Consider the following 21,012-nt stretch of genomic DNA (forward strand, 5'->3'; position numbering starts at 1 on the left):
TGTATTAAAAGTTATCACCAAGGCACAAGTATTATTGTGAACTTAACACACAGCTCAAATCTGAATCATCAACTATTGATTAAAAGTCCTTGAAAGTAACACACAGAGGCCGGTACTTGGATAATGTAATTTTATTTTTTTTTTTAATTTTGAAATAAACAGGTGTATTCTACTATACATTCCTGCTCATAAAATGTATAAATTATGACTTTTTCACATCCTATACTTCTTAAAAGTATTTGAATTTGGAATCTTGTGCAAAAAAACTTTCTGTTGTATTCAATTATTCAACTGTTTTAGGTTCAAATATTCCTTGTCAGATATTTTTTCAAAAATGTGAGGAACAAAAAATCTGTAACGAGCTTGTGTTTTAAAATATATTTCTTCATGAAAAACATCGGTTACCAGGTATTCAAATCATAAAAGCAATTGTTTTCTTCTAACAATACAAAGATTGAGAATGACAAGATGTATTAGCATTTGTTTTGATTTTCTTATTTTCTTAAAATTGTAATGTACTTGGGCGATTGCGCAACTTCTTTCAAATATATCATCTTTTGCGAAAAAGTTCCTGGATGACCGTGCAGTAATTTTTTTACGATATTTCGTGGATCGGGGTACACAAACACTTAAAATGGTAAATATGGATTTAAATACCCACAAGGTAAAGACAATGGATGTCTGCACACAGACCTTGCATCCCACTCAATGCCATTCCCTAATTAAACATCACACTTTTACAAAACAAAACAATTAAAGTTAGTTCATGCTTTCTCTTTAAATATTTAATACAGAAATATTAACATTCTTTTAATATACAATATGAACATAATACAAATATACAATATACTTATTCACAAACCTTTATCTATATATACCTATTTACATAATCATAGAGAATAATTTCGGATTTATAATACAAAAATCAAATGCTACTCCGGGTAGATAACATTCAGTTGAATGTTTTATTGAAAAAATACAAAATATAACTCCTTCGCTTATGAAAGAATTATCTTAAACCATAATGAAGCTGGGGGGGGGCATTATCTCCCTCCAGAATTTTTTGAGCTGCGTCTTAACCGCTTGAATTTCTGGATTCATGTTTCATGACTTTTTTCTTTCAAGTCTCCCGCACATTTTGATACCAAATTTGTGCCATTGGGACTTACGGTAGGGGTGTCAAATCACAATTATTGATCACACGTGACACGTCAATCAAAATGTGAATTTTCTGTATTTGCTAGTGTTGAAGAATCAGTTGATCTTTCAAAATCAGTTGATCTTTGTCATTATTAAGAAGGTTTACACTTCTACTAAATGAGACCTATCTTGGGTTCATCCAACAAAAGAAAACTTAAATTATAAAAAACAATAGAAAACGTAAGAAAAAAAACAATGAAATACAAAGAAAATTGAAAACGATGTATGTTATTTGACAATTAATGTATTTTACATAACTTTAATTTTAAATAAACCATATAGTTCATCTGTTGGAGTGTTGAAATATTATCAAACAACAAATTTTCCCACCATTTTACACTGTAAAACTGCCAAAAATATGTCAGACAACTATATTATACATTTTGTATTCATACAATTATTTTAAAATCTTTTACATAGATATCTTTGGCTTTGTACTCATAAACTGAAGTAAAATTGAAGTTCAAATTCATGATGAATACCAAAAGCTTTGGAAATGATCCAGTCAAACTGTTAAAATATTTAAAGCCCATATTTATAACTGAAAAATAAATCAAGCTGTATGCAACTGTTTTTATCAATGACTAGATACAGCCTCATTAATGCATTGAACATTGCTTTCGGTTTCATAACACTCATGCAATTAGAATGTTTAGTCAATGTGTAAAAACAAGAAACAACAAATCAACTAAAAAAGTCACAGAAAATTCAGATTGTATTATATTTCAAATGTGTTAGAGTATATCAATGATAAATGGGTAACAATTTTATATGAATTTATTAATGAAGTTAAAATTCTGGTAAATGGTGACTGAAATATAGTAAAATATACTCAAATATATTACTATTTTTTTAGGGGTGAATTAAAAGACAATAGGTATTGCAGTGCATTAGTCTTCTTCACCAAAGCTAATAATATATAATCATACAGCACTTCAATATTGAAAATTAATCAGCATACACAAATATTGTAATAATTAACACAATTTTTATTTAAATTCATTCAAATTCCTTCCTCACAAATATTGTAATTCTTTGTGAAAACACACAATTTACATTAAGAGTTAAGTGCTCAAACTTGATATTACATTTAAGTTTAATTCTAAATTGATCTGTAAAAAGAAAATTACAGTGTTTATAGAGGAGGGGGGTGGGGCAAAACTCCAAAAATAGAATCCATCATGCAATGTGATGTCTGATCCAAACATATGGTGAAGATGATAAAACATGCAAGATGAAGGTGGGTTTACTTTCCTGGCTTTTAACCTCGGTTTGGTTTGGCTTGGTCTTCCATTGCGAGGCACTTGTTGGTCTACTCTTAATCCATGCCATCCACAACTGATGAAAAGAAAGTAGATTGGAATTAATGTTACATTCATTAACCTGGTCATTTTTCATATACAAATTTTTTTATTCTTTTTTTATATACAAAAAATACAATTTTGTGACAGTATTTGCTCCATATTTTTGTGGTTTTTCCTAGAAAAATAGATTATTTCTTTTATTTTCTTATGGAAAAAATGTAAAATAGACAAAAAACATATTTTTAAGCTTAGGATTTGGAGCAAAAGATAAATGAAAATATATATTAAAAGTTGAAAATAGTATTTATTTGTATTTGTATTTGTGCTGTGGTTTCACTGTTTTTCAACATGTTTTCAACTTTTTTTTTTTGTGACAAGGACATTAACACTTTCCATGCCAACAAGTTCATTTGTTGTAAGTGAACTTTCATGATTCTAATTTTGAACTTCTTATGCTTTGATTTAGTATTGAATTAGGAAATAAACTCCAACTGAAGACCATGTTTTTGTTTCAGACATAATTAAGGTGGCAAAATCACTGCATTGTTTTTATGATGACATACCTATTACATTTCTATATGTAATAATACAGAGCTCAGTGACTATGTCCTTTGTGCATGCAGCTGTCAACCATTAACACGTTAAAAACTGAGGCATAATTTTTGGGGTAGTTTACTGTGCAAAATCTGAACAAGCCTTCATGATTTTCTTCAACGTTAGATTGGATATAAGATATCTTTTATAGGAATGTCTCCACTACAACGATCTATGTTTTTGTTTCAGGAAGAACAATTAACATAGCCAATCTCAAGGCTTGTTCAGATATGAATGGCGCGTAAACCGCTGCATAATAGCCGTTATCTCATATCTGAACAAGCCTTTAGTCCAAATGCATTGTTAAACACTAACATTCTGGAGTAGATTTTGCTGCCCCAGGTACAAAAGGAGTTAAGTACATGAACAAAAAAAAAGTATTGGCAACGAATAATTGACTACAGGTCAGTTAAAAATACTTCTTGCAATGAAAAAAAAAACAGGGATCTGTTCATTCACATAGGATAAAGAAAATGATTCATATTACAATTAGCAGACATGAGCAAAGGTGATTTTAAAATAGCTTTTTTGGCATAATGCAGGTAAAAGACCTGATACAAAATCAGTACAACTTTTATCCCATTTAACTTAATATTTGTGTATTCTTTTGTTCTGGAAAAAAAATATTCAGTCATTGTAAGAAAGGTAGGTTCATATGACTTGAAGCAGCATTTTAAATTCCTGAGATATGCAGAAATTATATATTCCCTTTTGTTTCAAGAGCATTGTTCTTCCCAAAAAATCAAGATCAATTTGGTCCTTATCTATTTAAGTAAAGGTGAAGAAACAAACAAGGCATGACCTACTTCCTGGTATGTTGACCTTGTTTGAGCGAAGTACATCAGCTTGGACTGGGCTCATTACCATGTATAGACTCTCTGGGTTGGACTAGAAGGAAACACAATATAATTACATGTATACATGATTAAAGTATGAAATCAACACTACACTGTATATCATTGAAACGCACAAAATCTTTCTTTAAAAATACTTACAGAAATTTGAATGAAGAAGGATTAAAGTATGAAAGTATGAAATCAACACTATCATTCAGGGGTGATTTTTTTTTTCCCTCAACCACGCACCCTTGAGTGAAAAAAGAAAGAAAGAAGTTCCCCCTTTTGAGTACCGGTAACAACAATTGGAAAATAATAGGGAAGGAAAAAAAATGGGGTAAAAGAAAAATAATAATCAGGAAACCGATTTAAATCTGGTTTTTATCAGGCCTGATCATTACAACACACAAAATCACCCTTAAAAATCCTCCCAGAAATTCGAAAGAAGAAGGATTAAATTGTTCCAATCCCTTTAAAATATCATTTGTGTTCAGCAAGGATGTATGAAATTGATCAACACTGAAAAAAATTGACCTGGCACTCTATGGGTTAATGGTTAAGAAGTATGAAGAAAATAAAGGATACCATGAAACTTGATGTATGGAACCAAAGTCGGACAAGGTTTCATGCGTCAACTTGTCTTTTCACTAGTCACTGTTTTTTTTTGAGAGAGGTGCATTTGAACTTGTAATCTCTCTCATGTGTTTATGAATTATAACATACAGAGTAAGATGGTTTATGGAGATTGGTAAACTAAAAAATCTGAGGGGGAAATAGTTACATTTTATGATCTGGATGGAAGTTACACTCGCTTTACATGTGAAATACAGGCAAGCCTGCATGCCAACAAGCCTAGTCACAAGTCAATAGTTTACACTTTCCACCTACAATATTTCTTTGAGAAAGTAAAATTTGAAGCCCATATTTTCAATATAAACTGTTGCTGGAACAATTTTGTTGTTACCTTTGTTGATAAAATGATAATTGTGACATTATGGTTTATTTTTGATAGATTAAATTGATATATTCTAAGAAGTTTATTGGTCACTCTAAAGATTCACAGAGATTGATCAATAAAATTCTGAGAAAATTATAAACAATCACTTCACAAAAAGAGATCAGAAAAAATTATTCCAATTCAATGGGAAACAGAGTACATGGACTATTTTTGACATGAACTCCAAATGTACAGATCAAAATATTTTATATTTCATGGTGATTAAGGCCCTTAAACATTGAGGACAACACTGACAAAGTATAAGCAAAAATTCTTATTCCATCTTCCTCCTTATCTCTCCAAACCTCTCATTCTTCTCATAATATTTACTCAAAATTGTGCAGAGTAATCTTTGGAACTAAGATGATTCAATGTTATCATTGCTATCATGATATGCATGCATTACATGCAACGTGAGCAAAGACTTGCAGTATGTTTCATAGCATATTACAATTATAAGTTCTTTGCATACGAAACAAATTAGTCAATGCATTGTTCAAATGACTTATGACAAATATGACAATGCAAACACTGTTATCAAAGTTGAATGGTCTGAAATTATAATCATGATTATTATTATTATCATAAGAATAGTTTGATGATGCACACTTTAAACAGATAACAGCCAAAGAGGTAGATATGACACATCAATCACTGTCAAACTAGCTAATTACATGGATGCCCTCCCGAACCATGATGACCTTGAAATACACTTTGTAACTCAAAGTGTATTGTCTTTCATAACTGCTACGACCCCTCAATAACCCATGTCCAAATTCCACAAAGACTCTGAACAAGTTTCTCCCCATCGATCCATTTCAACATTTCAATATGTGATTTAATACTTAGTCTACAGAGTTTGTCTTGTCTCCATTTTCAATTATTCACCACGAACTGATAACAAGATGAGCTAAGGTCTAGACCTCTATTGTTCTGGAAATTTACATGTGTTTACCAATTTCTCTGGCAACATTGCACCATTCTGTTTTGGAAAGCATAATACCATGAACTTTATAGATATTGTTAACTGTTATCATTATTTTGATAAGATCATTGTGGTGACATTGTGGTGACAATGAAGAAACACAATGTAGAAAACATTAACCACCTTTGGGGAAATTTTGTAGTCATTCAAATTGCCAAGTTTTGTGCATGCTACTGCTCATAATAACAAAGTAAACAACAAGAATAACAAAGTAAACAACAAGAAAAGAAAATGACAACTTTCATGGACTCAATCCCCCTCCCCCTCCCCCTCCCCCTCCCCCTCCCCCTCCCCTCCCCTCCCCTCCCCCTCCCCCCTCTTCTTCCCCCCTTCTCAAACCACATTGTATGCCATGTTGGCATTTGGCATTTTAAAAACTTATCCCTTTCTTCCATGAAATGTTTTTTACCTTTTCCTTCGGACAACTTTCCACCTTCCAAAATTTCAAACAGGTCCGCAGATTTAACCACAAAAAGAACAAAAAGATAGTAATAATAATAAATCACTGAGGAAAGGATTGTCAAAGCTTACCATGAACATCTGATATAAGGTGTCTCCCATTGCTTCTCTACAGTTCTCATCCACAATAGGAAATGTGCTAACCAGGTACTGAAAATATTTTAAAAATTAGATTGATAATAAAATGTCAATTAACATCAGCTGCGCAATCTGTAATCTGCATAAATCAAAGGGATGTTTTAGGACATTCGGTATGTTTATGTCCCAGAATCAACATGGATGTACTTTCACCACAAAAATGGAAGAATAACCCCCTAAACAACTTTGATAGAATTTCAGAAATTCACAAGGCCATATCATTCTGAAAACTATGCTATTGTTTTTAATGTAAAGAAATTGTTTACCGTCTTTACAAATTAAAATTGCACAGATTTATCACTTATCATTGGTGCTACCACAGATGTCTATTTCTTTAATTAATCTATGTGGGTGGCCAGCTTTGCACAAATATTATTCAACGCCTGGTCCAACTTTTGATTTGTTATGACAATATCAAAATTGTTACACTAAGAATAATAAATGCATTATGAATACCATCCCATGTTAATGGATCAAATTTAATAATATGTTATTTATTAAACAAGTGAACTTCTGTTTGATAACATGATTAACTTTTCATGATCATGATCACCATTTTATTAGAGTCAGCATTTTCATTCTCATGGGGGTTTACTGCTCTTTTTCTTCACCATATCTTTCAACAAAATCTTTGATCTTCCTTCCCTTCTTGCGCTATCCACTTCCAGAGGACCACACTCTTTTCACAGGTTCATCATCTCCCTTCTCAACACATGACCCATCTATCTCAATCCACTTCTCTTTTCAACGTCCACTGCAGTTTCTTTCCAGACCCAACCTTTCCTTGAGCTTACTTGTGTGCTTTCTATTGGACAGTTTCACACCACAAAGTTTTGAAATCAGTGTGAGTATACGGTAGCTACCTCTAATGTGATGCTAGCCTGTCTCTGGCTGTCTGCATGGTCTTCATTGCCCATGGCTATGAGAAGGTTGTGCACCACTCGGAGTTGGATTAGTTTCTCACAGTTCTGATGCGACTCCCTGGAAAGGATGCTACAAGGTAAAGGAAAACAGATTTACAATCTTTTGGGTCGATCTGCAGGTGGGGTCTTGCGAAATTTGTATATGTTTGCAATTGGCCGTCGCTGCCTTTTTACCTTTTTTTTCTTAAGTTCAAGTTCAAGTTCAAGTTCAAGTTCAAGTTCAAGTTTATTTTCCACATGTTCATAAAAAAACAACAAGTATACATACATGTTCAGACATATAAAAAAATACAGTATTAACAAACAATAATATTAAGAGAAACAAATAGCGAACAAAATCTAAGAACAACTAAATACATGTATATAAAAAACATGTGGGGGGACCAACAAAGGCCAGGGGCCTGTCGAGGCTAATCCCCAGTACAATATTAGATATTTTATATATAAAAACAAACCAAAAACAAAAACAAACCAAAAGCCCACAAACAAAAGCGACGTACAGTACATAATAAAACAAAATTAAGTTGGTAAATTAGACAGGCAAACAAAAAATTATATCGTACCACTATAAGTTTGTGAATTGTTTTTATGTAAAATATACAGTTTAAATTTACGTTTAAAATTAGAAAGTGTCGGACTGTTCTTAATCTCTACTGGTATTGAATTCCAGGATTTTACACCAGTGTAAGAAATTGTTGTTTGAGAGAAACTATATTTATATAACGGTAATCTTAAGTGATTTGAATTTCTGGTACTATGGCTATGAATTGTACAATTTGAAGTGAAATAATTATTAAAACTATCTGGTAAAATGTTCTTAAAAAAGGAGTACATAAAAATTGCAATTTGCAAACTACACATTTGATCCACTTTTAAAATACTCAGCTGCTGAAATAAAGGGGTTGTGTGGGCAAGAGGTTGTGAATTGCAAATAACACGTATTGCACGTTTCTGGAGTACTCCAATTCTATTTCTCAGATACAGTGCACTGTTACCCCATACAATATTGCAATATGATAAATAAGGTAAAATCATTGTGTAATACAGAGTTAAAAGAATCCTCATTGGAACAACACTTCTTAATCTATTCATTACCCCTACGGCTTGAGAAATTTTTGCACAAATGTCATCGATATGTAATTTCCATGTTATTTTATCATCAATTGTAACTCCTAAAAATTTTGTTTGTTTAACTTGTTGTATTAAGCAATCTCCAATAAATATTTGTATTAAGTCTTCATTAATGAACTTATTCTTAGGTTTGAATATCATGTAACAAGTTTTATCAGTATTTACAGCCAATCGATTAGCAGAGAACCACTTAGTAACATTTTTCATTTCTACGTTCAATACATTATTAACTTCTGCTACATCATTACCTGAAATAAAGAGACTTGTGTCATCGGCAAAGATAATTGAGTATAATACATCACTAATAAATTGAAGATCATTTATAAACAATAGAAATAATAGGGGCCCCAAAACGGATCCCTGGGGCACACCAACAGATATATTACATAAATCAGATTTGTGGTTGTCTATAAATGTATATTGTTTACGATCACTGACATAACTCCGAAACCATTTTAAGGGTGTACCTCTTATACCATAGCGTTCCATTTTGTTTAAAAGTATTTCGTGATTAATGCTGTCGAATGCTTTCGATAAATCTAAAAATATACCAATTAGTAAAGCAAATTAATTTAATCTGTCACTAAATTAAAATAGAATGTAATAACATAATTAATAAACAATAATATAACTATGATATAATTATGTTATTATGGTAATTTAAGGACATAACAAATTATTCAAAAAATATATTCATATGGACACTTGGCATTCCATACTTGGATTAAACCATGGACTAAAGTTAGTCTGCTTTTGAGAATACCACCCTATACAACTAAGCCACTCACCCTATTACTTTAGCTGCTGATGCCTGCTGTACAAACACTGCCAGAGGGCGCTTTAGGTCTGGAGCACTTGGGTCTAGTTAAGAAAAGATTGAAAAGGTGAGTCAAGTATAATTCATATAACTATATTTAACATAAGACAATTTATTATGACAATCGTTTTGCGTGTACTTGAGCCCTAGGATCAGTAATGCTGTATATATACAATACAAGCTGACTATTATTTACTTAGAAAATGAATTCATTTGCTTCACTATGGAACTTCTCACCAACAAACAACATCATTATTCCAGGATATATTCAATGAGCTGCTGAAAACTGGGAATTTTCACTTCAATTCTCAAGATTTGCATGAAGAATTTTTTGTTGGGGGGGGGGGGGTAGGGGCGGGAGGGGGGTCTTTATATTGTCTAATCTCTTGGAAAGCCCTCCTTGCTTTATGCATGTTGAAAGTGCAAGGCATGGCAATATATAAAGCATGGATAGCATTCTGAGAGCAGTGCAGATTATAAATCGCACTGTTTATGAATATTTGAATATCATGCGCATTTTTCCACACTCTGTCTTTTACTATGTTATCTTTCCAAAATGTACATGCTGTGTTTGCTGTAACAGCGCTTTGATCAATCTTTTGTAAAAGTGCTCAATAAGAAACAATATCATTACTATTTATCTAAAAATGAGAAGATAAAAAAAGGCTCTTACCATCAAGGATTTCTGGTCTTCTGAGAATCTCTTCCCTGGATGGAACCAATGCTGCTACCAGGTTAGTTAGTAACTGGTCCTGGATCTCATAGTTCATCAAGTCTTTGATCAACTCAGTACCTGACAGAGAAAGAGAGAGAGAGAGAGGTTAAAGGTTGTCATAGTCGACAGGGTTCTTGTTAATTTTTCTGATAGCAGGCTATTTATGATTTACAGGAGGCTACTAAAATTGCAAAAGAAAAATTTCTGTGCGCGTAGCGCACATCACGAGCGCGAAGTCCCTTGCGGCCGGGGTCCAGGGCCCGCCCAAGGGCCCTGGAAGCTTTAGGGTTTTAGATGCTCTCTGGTGCTATCTTAGCCTTATTTTTGAAGATATGACCACACTGTATGAGCCATAGTTTAATGATAAAGATCATGAATATTTTGGCTGAATAACTTACTTTTCATATGATATACAATATGAAATGAAAATGCTCCATTATTGTTTCTGATAAATCAATCATATTTGTGATGAATCTACAATTTTGAATTACATGATAATGATACAAGGTAGTCCTGGGCAAAAACGGTTAACTGACGTGTACAGGACCTTGTCAGTGAAGAAAATCGTTTGCGATAAAAAATTTAAAAAATTGGAACACACATAAAAAAAATATGACAAAATTGGATTGGTAAATGGTTTGCAGTTATGTGACAGCTGTCACAGGGGTCTGGGGGTGTTACGAATACGTTATCGAATCGTGCATCGCCAAATCAATCACAGTTTCACACTCATTATTACTACCGGTATTATTTATAATTTAGCCTACATTATTATTTACATTTCAAATAAAAAACTTACCTGTACGTTGCTTCTTACTCTTAATAGTAACAGGGTTCGTACGGTCAGGGAATTTCTGGAAAGTCAGGGAATTTAAAAATGTTTTTTCCAGAAGTAAAAAGTCAGGGAAAGTCAGGGAATTCATCCATTTCTTCTGGAAAGTCAGGGAAAATCTTTTTTTTTCAAGATGTTTGTTAAAATGGCATTTAATTTGTCTTGTGAACAAAGGAAAAAACATTTGGTAAAATCTGTGGTTCACAGGACCTTTTTCGTAACACGCAATATCTTTAGGACCTACTGGTACCGTGTCTATTGTGTCTTTCATACTGTATGCAAGATGTTTGTGCGCGTGAATGACTTGCAGTGACAGGTGCGGTGCGTGGTGCCGGTGTGTGTACATACAAGAATGCTGCATGCACGCTGTACGATTACTTTTTGATCGAGCTTGTGCTTTGATTTTGATTAAAAGTTTGAATGAAGGTGTTTTACCCTGGGGTTTTACCACAGAATATTCATGAAACAATAATTTAAATGTAAATAACTATGTATCATGAGCCACTCGTGTTTTCTTAAGAACCCCTTTAAAAATTGTGTTGCTCTTTACTCGAATATCGCAACCCTGAATCGCATTTGATATACATTTGGCGTCCATTGTGCGAGCGCGAGCATACAGCCAGTAGTTAGCCTAGCCTCGTGGTTGCTGCTTTCCCCAACGTCCGCAATGAAGGCACACTTTTTTTCCCTCAGCAAAATATCCAAAGTCGGGGATGGGCCTTATATAGTCAGGTACAGGATATTTGAGTCCTCAAATGCTACTTTTTAGTGGTTTCAAAAAATCTCTGTGTCTCAACATGAATTACATAATGCAAATAAAGAATAGGATCTACTATTTGAAGTTAAACTACGTTCCAAATTTGAAAGGAAGAGAGTTTTTTTTCCAGTTTTTTTTCTTCAGTCTCGATAAATTATGCCCTGTCACAAGGACTTTGCCGGCCGAAGCTCTCCCGTGTCTCCAGCTCACTCACCTGTATGATGCAAGCTCACTTACACAGGGGATAACGAATCACCACGTGAAAACTAGCCTGTCCACATTTCTGTTTGGACTCGGAGGAAAATTCTGTCATCTTTAGTTTTAAAAACAACATTGTTAAATGGGTCTAACTTAGTTCACAAGCACTTCAACTGTGCCTCGTAATAAAATGAAAGTATTTTCGAACGCTGTCACTAAAATAAGAGCCGATCTGATGTTAACAAAATGACCAATGTTGGCTTTTTTTTGGTGGCTTTTTGTTAACCAGATCAGATCACGTCTTATTTCAGTGTTCGAAAAATACTTTTACTTTTCATTATACAAGGCACAGTTGAAGTGCTTGTGAACTAAGTTAGACCTAGGTCTAGTAACAATGTTGTTGTTTTTTTCCAGATTTTTTTTCAGATTTTTTTTTAGATTTTTTTTTTTTATCTTCGAAATAGGGGTGCGCCTTACAGTTTTGTAATTTGCTTCCTAGTATTGCGATGATGTATAGTTGTACGCTTTAGATTAAGACATGTTCATCATTGAAAATGGTCATGGAAATTTACATTATCCTGCTCTGGAAAGTCATGGAGAGTCATGGAATTTTTAAAATGTGTAAGTGTACGAACCCTGTAGTAAGGAAGGAAGACATCGATGTCTGCCGTTTCAATTTCATTTTAATTCGACTGGCGTGCGATCTCGGAGATAAATTCACTCAGCTAGCTCAGCTCGGCTCACAACGCGCGCTTTTCTTGCGTAAGCTAGCTTGCCGGCCTGCGCTTGGCTCTGGCATATACTAGATAGCTCTGCCCCCGCGTGCGCCACGCCGCAAGTCCATATTTTAATAGGGTTTTATTTTACGATCGTTTCGGAGACGTTTCATCTCATTTCTTTACGACCGTTTTCACAACCCCGCGCTATGAAAGCGTGTCTTCGTGAAGCTTGTGATAACAGAAATTTGAGATAGCGACTTGACCGAATATGATGTGATTTTTGTATTATTATTATTTTTTTTTGGAGAGGCTTACAGCCGGCTACGATTGCCGTTACAGCCGGAAAAAATAGCCGGTTGCCGGCTATTAACAAGAACCCTGAGTCGAGTGGTTTAAATACTAGACTGGAAATGCAAAGAGGTTGTGGGTTTGAGCACCGTCAAATAGCAGTTGAGTCGTTTAGATGAAGGACATTTTGATTAATTTTTCTCATTAATTTTTTTTTTTAAATTTTAAATGCTGGAAATAACATTCCTAGAAAATCACAGGAGACCTTTGCATAATATGAGACCACGTGTTGGAATTGCCAGCTCAATAAACTTGGATATTCCATTAAAGATGCACCTTCATGTAATAACAACTTTCCATAATCTCATGTATCTCAGGTTATGAGGGTCTAAATACCCTTTATATCTACACATATAGACTATAAGTCATTATAAGAAGATGATGACGTGGATCCTATATGATTGGTTGAACACGTACATGTGACTACGCATTTATTTTGCATAATGAGTAATTTGGATAATGACTGGTCATTATCCAATGGTAATGACCAGTCATTATCAAAATCATGTAATAAAAACATCATTTTATAAAATACATAAAACATAATCTTATAAAACAAATAATACACATCATTTTGTTCGGGCATTAGTAAAATTACCCACACTCGGTACCTTCAAAACAGCCCTCGGCTATCTCCTCAGGCGTGTTAGACTAATCCAAAGGTACCTAGTGTGGGTAATTCTTACTAGTGCCTTCACTACTGTGTATCATTTGTAAAATAACCTACCTTCAAACTGTACTTCTAGATGATAGGATCTCAGGAGTGCTACTGCAGGTTCCACTATATTGGGATTGGCATGCCCAACTATTTTCTGTAAAGTGAAATCAATTTCATTTTAATCCATTAAATGAAAATATTTTCACCTACAACTAGGATGAAATTTGTATGAAGTTACTGATGGGAACCTGGTTTTTTAAACTAATAAACATATCATTTTAACTTGAGATGTCTAAGTGAAAATATAAGCATCACAAAAAAGAGATTCCTAATATTAAGCCTACATGTATGTGTTATTTCATAAGGGATTGAAAAATACAGTATTAGACTTTCCATCAGTAGATTTACATAATGGGATTGCAGGGCACTCACTGAAAACAATTATATATTAATACTGAAGAAGCTATGCTAGGTAAACCAGACACAATCAATACTATCATATTTATTATCATTACTTGGGAATAATACAAAGTTGACCCCAGTAACATTTGCTTCAAGCTATATTTTGTACAAGGTATAGCGTAAGGATTTGGGTTGCAATAAATCTTTTGCTCAGATTGAAGTTAGCAATTGTCCACAAAACAATTGTCCTTGCATCTCAGTTAGAATCCATACAAAATATGAGAACTTTAGAAAGAGAAATATGAAGAGTTATTTCAAGAGTTATTACACCTTAACAAGGGTAAATCAACATATTGTCAGTCAATTGTTAAATTCGACCCCCTAAAGTGCCTTGATCCTGGAGGCTACAATGCCTGGGCCCAGTAACACAAAGCTTTATTAGCAATCGATTGCACTATTAGTTTTTGTAATTGATTGCACATAATGGTGCAATATAAATATAAATTCTGTAGATTTGTGACCATGATTTTGTATGTCCCATGAGAGACTAATGCTAGTAAATGGTGAGAGCAAACAGTGGCTTTAAGTCGATCTTAGTCTTTGTGAAACACCCCACAGGTCACTTGAATAATTTGAATAATCATAAAGAGAATGCTGTGTACCTGTACTATCCTGAGAGTCTGCGCAGCCATCTGCTGTGCCTTGGGTGAGCTGCATGGCAAGAGAGCGATCAGACCCTTGTAGACCTGGGACTGGAACTTGGGGTTTCCTTGGGCAAGGTTCTGAAGCAGACTCCTGGCACATTCTTGGGTCTCTTCTGACTTGGACCTAGCCAGGCATTCAGCCACAGCTCTGATGCCTAGAAAAAGGACGGTGATGGAGGGAGGGAGGGAGGTGGTAGTTGGAGGTGGAAGGAGGTTGGAAGGAGAGAGCAAGGAATATTATTATTATCTTCACAAAGAAACCACAGATTAAGAATATGATATTGCTTGGTTAATCAAACACAGAATTGGGCCCTGAGTTAAGCCTATATGAGAAAGAAATTTAGCAGTCTCAAAAGGGTATACTTCAAATACTTGAAGATTATCCACATTCTAGGCATAACTTTTGAAAAGTCTGTCTCCTCTATTAAAAATGTAATGATCGTAATGATAAATGTCATAAACTCAAATCTAAAATACAGGGATGCCTGTAAGAATTGATCAGAGAGCCTGAAAACCACCTAAAATGAGGTATTTTGTACACAAAAAAAGCCTAAACTATGGCCTAAAAATCACAAGGGCCTGAATTCAGGATTGCCTGAAAACTGGCATCCCTGAAAATAGATGCATTCCTTACCATAGCTCTCACAAATGAGTTCCTTGTACTTCCTGCCTGAGTTGGCAACACACTGGAGGAGGAGAAGTGCTTGTGTCTTGTCCTCTTCCTTAGCTTGCTTGAGACCAAGTATCTCAAGGATTGTCATCACTCCACCTACCTCTAAGAATTCAGCCAGGAACTTGTGCCTAGAGATTGGAAAGATGGGCATAGATTGAACGCTTCTAAAAAACCAACTATGGTACATGATACACACTGAACCAGTGTAATAGGTAGCTTAAAGGTATAGACCGGTAGTGGTAAAATTGCGGTTGAAGGGTTTTGAATGCAAAATATCCATTCAATATTGTTTAAATATTGCGTTCAGATGTTTAAATGGCAATACTTCAATTCTCCAAAAAGCAGAAATATATGCCCAAATGTTCAATGTCGAAGTGCATTTGAGATATCTATCCAGGCCGGATCGACATGATAATTTACCAAATATATCAATTAGTAGGCGGTTTCCCGGCAAAGATTGTAAACCGAATCATTATTTAAGCAATTAGTATTGCAATTAATTATCAATATGGGAATATTTATTGGAATATATGGAGTAATAATTCAGGCAAAATCAAATGGATTTCATATATTTTCTAACTGTAAGGATAATGTATTAGACATGAATTTTCAATATCGCTTCAGATCCAATTTCCTACATAGTGACACAAATTTAAATTAATGATCTGATTCATTTACAATTGAAATAACTCATGAGAAATACTTACCCACTAGAGGCTGACAGGAAGATGGTCATAGCCTGAAGCTGTAGATTTAAACATGTGCCCACCATGTATCTGTTTGGCATTCATGTTAAGGAATATTAACATTCACATATTTACCTGAAAGTAATCAATTACAAATTGGCCTCAGATTAATTTGTTGGTAGTCTTTACATGTAAATAGTGTCACAACCAAAAGTGTAATTAATAGCAAGATGAAACAAAAATGATTAAATCTACGGGAAGTATTTATCTAATAAAAGGCGCTTTAAAAAAATATATATCAAATAAAAACCGTTCTTGTCAATCCACTTTTCAAAATAGGTAATAAAAGCACAATGAATGAGCCACAATAATCTTTTGATATTGAAGTATACGCTCCATACGCTCATTTCAATCACACTAAGATTAATTGAGACGAGTAAACTACTCATGAATTATACATTATAAATGGAGAAAAGTAATTTTTTATTTAATGATTTTTTGATTTTTGTTTTAATGAATATTTCTTCTTGACACAGATCTGATAATAACTTTCCACTCCTAGTTTTAAGTGAGAGAATGAAGACTGTTAGTGTTATGTTTAAAAAAAGGCGCTATCAAATTACACTTGACAGACTAGATTGAGTAGGAATTCGGATTTAGGTGGATTAAATTTTTGAAAGGATACGTGAGACGGAGCCAGGCTGTCAGCCTTGCCAAGAAAAGACTAGCACCTTGAGCAAAGCGGGCTTCAATCTCTGGCCCGGTCTTGTTCTGGTTGTTGAGTACAAACTCCAGGAGAATTTGGGCTCGGACTGACTTGGACCCTTTATCCCACTCTCTAAGCAATGAAAGCATGTTGCTAGTTGCGGTAGAAGCCGACGCCATTTTGAGCTCAACGTGTAGTAGGTGCTGATGTAGGGCATGCACTCACAATGGGTTGAATTCTTCAGGAGCTACATGTAAATCAACAAACAAAAGTTATTCATTAATTTGAAGCATAAATGGGCCCTTTGATTTGAAAAAAATATTCATGCCAAAAACCTAGAGAAAAAACTAGGAGCCAAATACATACAAAAAGTATACAATTTTAGCAGCAAGCATACACATGTAAGCCATATTTGTAATCATTTATCTGATGTCTCATCTTGAGTGATAAATAATGTGGAATTCAAGTGTGAGAATAATTAGATGATGGTGGACTCCTTACCTTTACCAATTTTCTTGAGGAATGATAATTAAGATTCAAGAAAAAAAATTGAAGTGCATATTGACAGTGTATATTGATAATATCTAGATTTTCAAAGATATTTCATTGAATTGTCAGATGGCTCAAAGCTAATTACTGTAAGTAGATTAAGTTTTTAATTCAATCTGTTTGGTTCCTTAAAACTGAGCAGCCATGTTTTTACTTGTACCTTTCACTTTTTACTGTCTATACTCTAATTCCACTGTCAGCCATTCACTGCACGTGCCCCATTCCAGGTATACGGATTAACACTTAATTAACGCTTAATCTTAATTAAACTAAAGTGTCCAAGCCCAAGATCATATGATTTTCTGATTTTTTTTTTTTTTTTTTTTTTGGGGGGGGGGGGGGTGGAAACTGCTTTAATCTGTTCAGACTAGGCTCTGAATAATTCTACTCTTTCAACTTAAGATAAACAGCTCAGTCCGCCCACAGATAGGGGTTGAGTGTCTGCACACTTAACAAACATAAAGCCTTCTTTTTTGCCTTCAGATTTAAACGAAATATTCATCAAATCGTACGTATGCACTAACCATCTTACAATCATGAATATTTGTCCTTTTCATATTTTCCAACACAAGTCTAAGAACATTTCTGAAATAGAGCTAAAAAAATTCTTAAAATTGCTCATTTAAATCAACTGTCCGAAAAAAACTCCAGCTACAAAACGACACATCTGTTTATTACACTGTAATAAACAAAATTAAGACACCCTCTAAACTCTAATGATTCTCAAAACTTCTCACACACCACATACAAAACTCATCAGTATTCATTAGAAATCAGCACTTGTCTTTAAGAGTTTAGTGAAAATTATTGAACCTAAATACAAATTATAATAAATTCAACTCATTGATGCTGGAAAAAATACTTGTTGAAAATTCAAATTAGAAATTCAAATTGGAAATCTATCAATATTAATATCAGCAGTAGGGGCGCTGGTCCAAGAATGAGGATCGTCCTCATAAACGCAGACAAAAATAAGGATCGTCTGCATTTTCGCGGACGTTTTTTTTCATTGGCCCTCTGCTGGTTTTGGGTTACCGAACCGCCTGCTGGCGATGCCAAAAATGGATCCCCCTGGGGAAAATAACCCTAGTTCACCGTCTACTTTCATGGGTTGTCCGTCTTCCCAAGGATTTGTTGCTCATGATGTGAAGGTCTCTGTACAAAGTCAATGTAAAATGCATCAAGAAAATCATCACAGAATCCGTTTTTTGCATCGCCAATGCGCCAATCTAAAATAGCAGGCCTTAAATTAATCGACGGCCATCGACGGCCAGGCCGTCGATGCCCCTATGACTGGCCGCGGTGCCCTCCCAAAAAAAGATAAATTCACGGCCAAAAAGGCCGTGCCCTTTTTTTCAAACTGGCCGACGTGCCTTTTTTTCCAACTGGACGTGCCCTTTTTTTTAAATTTGCGCACATAAAACCACCAATTGCGCCCATAATCATCTAAAACTAGACGGCAAGGCGCAAGTGTTTTCCGTGAAAATGCGCCCATAAATTATTAGAACAGTAAAAATACACGAATCACGAACAGTCTGCCGCCCACGAGCTCTCTTCTAGCTTCGTATTTAGTGCTTTAATAAGGCGCAAGTGCCGTGAAAATGCGCCCTTTGTTATTATATAGGCAATGCGCTAGCGCACGTACAATCACGCGATCGCATGATATGCATATGGTGCATGCTGTTGACGCACGCACGTACGTACGTACGTACAAATCGAAGGCCAGGATCAAGAAAACAAATCGTCAAATGGAGAAATAAACAAGCATTCAAATAGTCATTAGAGATCTGTCGAGGTTTGTTTGTAGGTCTAGTTTATTATTTTATCTCAAATAGAATTTAGAATTATCTTATTAATAAGTTAAGAACACCTACGATGTTCTCGATCGTAGTTACTCTCATTTTGCCACCAGCCGACCTCGCTTCAAAAAGCTACCCCGCCAGCTTCCCAAGACGAACGTTTCGAGTCCCGGTAAAATTACGCGCTGCGAATCTCCGAGGGTGCATCGGTTTCGCTGGCAAACTTCCAGCCCGACAGCTTCCCACCAAAAGTGGCGAGAGTGTGTGTGCGAGGAACGATTTTGGTTTCGTGAATGCACGTTACGCAACTGAGCTGAGCGTGTCACTTTCAGCTGTCGAATGTCTATAAGGACATTTTTACATCTTATTTCATTAGTTAGGCCTATCTAGACCTTTCTATACAACAGTTAAAAAGATAATTTCTTCAAATTTGCTCCTACTACCGAGAGAGTGGCGGAAGGTTTGTGTGTGAGGTGCGATTTTGATTTGGGATACCCGGCCCGGTAAACTTGCCAAGTCCTTCTGACTTTCGTGTTTGTGAAATTGACAATTTATTTATTCATTTGCTCATCAATATTTTTAGTTACTTTAAAATACTGTTTAATGTGCAAGTTTGATGTTCTTAATCAATCTTTCCTGTTCATATTGTTAAGATTAAAAAGTTATTAAATTGATCGTTCGATCTATTCACATTATGAAATTAACATTTGTAGACTCTCTTTGAACTTATGATTAGATAAGGGGGCCTATCTCTTTTTGGAAAATTGCCCCTTGCTCTGGTAAATTCCCGTGGCAAAGGGCAACTTAAAAAAAAAATTGCCCCTTGCTCCTGGCTGCTAAATCTAAGGCTTGCGGGCCGCCGCCTTGTTTGTATGTACCGTAGACCTCTATACATTCTGTGAAGAAGCTGGTGCTAAAAGTCATGGGAAATTGATCCCGCACAAGTTTCATAAAATACACATGACATCTAACAAAAATAGAATCAATTTTTTTGGCCTCATACTCGATGCCCTTTTTGTAAAATATTTTGGCCTCGATGCCCTTTTTGTAAAAATATTTTGGCCTTGGTGCCCTTAAAAATATGAGGTACTCAAGGCCAAACTGGCCTTGCCCTAAAAATGACGAAATTTAAGGCCTGAAATAGAGTCTATAAAACGTCTGTGAAAATGCAGACAATCCTCATTTATGAAGACGATCCTTATTCTCGGACCAGTGCCTTACTGATCAGCATCATCATCATGATCATCACTTGCACAATTTAATTAATTATAGACCTAATGCAGTTATTTTTCTATTTTCTAGCTGGCTGGTGTGACAGTTATTGTCATGGATGGAGCATCCATACCTCCCTCCCCAAGCTCATAATTATCATTCCCTTGTCCTCAAGTTCATAAGAATCTTGCAGGATGTCGAGTGCTCTACCTCTGCCGTCTATATAGCGTCTTTCACCTCGTGGGATGAACGGCTCGGAGATGCAGCCCGCAACCGGGGCGGGCGCGTCCGTTAAGCTCACTCGTGCTCGCTCAATCTCAATCACTTAATCTCTTCATCACGATTCACACACATCGAATTAAACATGTGGGGACAGGCTTGATCAAATTCGGCGGAGGTGGACAATAAATTAAACAAATCGTATTCACAGTCGTTTCAACATGACTATCCTCTTTCTTTCTCACTGAGATGTGTACCCATAACTAAATGTCACCAATATATGTCTAAACTCACCCAAACTGTAGAATTGTGTGTATTTTCTAGTAGTAAACACAAGATTTTCGTTTCCAAAGAAACCTCAAACTTTGTTTTCTTCGGGTATGCGCATGCGCAAGCACATGTACCGGTATTTTTGTAGTGGAGTCGAGTGTTTCGTCTCTCTTGCAATACA

General features: G+C 35.1%; 1 protein-coding gene across 1 annotated transcript; it reads right to left on the bottom strand.

Moving 5' to 3' along the window:
* Positions 1 to 763: 763 nt before the first annotated feature.
* On the bottom strand, positions 764 to 20,977 carry LOC583616 (armadillo-like helical domain containing protein 1). The gene is made up of 12 exons (XM_783518.5): positions 20,856 to 20,977; positions 16,762 to 17,029; positions 16,098 to 16,166; positions 15,352 to 15,518; positions 14,676 to 14,872; positions 13,681 to 13,765; positions 10,058 to 10,177; positions 9,356 to 9,428; positions 7,377 to 7,506; positions 6,448 to 6,525; positions 3,905 to 3,986; positions 764 to 2,538 (listed from the first exon to the last, which is right to left on the bottom strand). The coding sequence occupies exons 2-12, from the start codon at positions 16,959 to 16,961 to the stop codon at positions 2,519 to 2,521; spliced, it is 1,221 nt and encodes a 406-aa protein (XP_788611.2). The 5' UTR covers positions 16,962 to 17,029; positions 20,856 to 20,977; the 3' UTR covers positions 764 to 2,518.
* Positions 20,978 to 21,012: the final 35 nt, after the last annotated feature.

The sequence above is a fragment of the Strongylocentrotus purpuratus genome, unplaced genomic scaffold (genome assembly GCF_000002235.5).
Source record: "Strongylocentrotus purpuratus isolate Spur 01 unplaced genomic scaffold, Spur_5.0 spur5_scaffold_3, whole genome shotgun sequence".
Classification (NCBI taxonomy): Eukaryota; Metazoa; Echinodermata; class Echinoidea; order Camarodonta; family Strongylocentrotidae; genus Strongylocentrotus; species Strongylocentrotus purpuratus.

Excerpts from the sequence above, each read along its gene's own strand:
- LOC583616 (XM_783518.5), bottom strand. The coding sequence starts at position 16,961 with ATGGCGTCGGCTTCTACCGCAACTAGCAACATGCTTTCATTGCTTAGA. Across the intron at positions 14,873-15,351 it reads ACTCATTTGTGAGAGCTATG|GCATCAGAGCTGTGGCTGAA; the intron begins GTAAGGAATGCA and ends TCCTTTTTCTAG. Across the intron at positions 7,507-9,355 it reads TCAGCAGCTAAAGTAATAGG|CATCCTTTCCAGGGAGTCGC; the intron begins GTGAGTGGCTTA and ends TTTACCTTGTAG.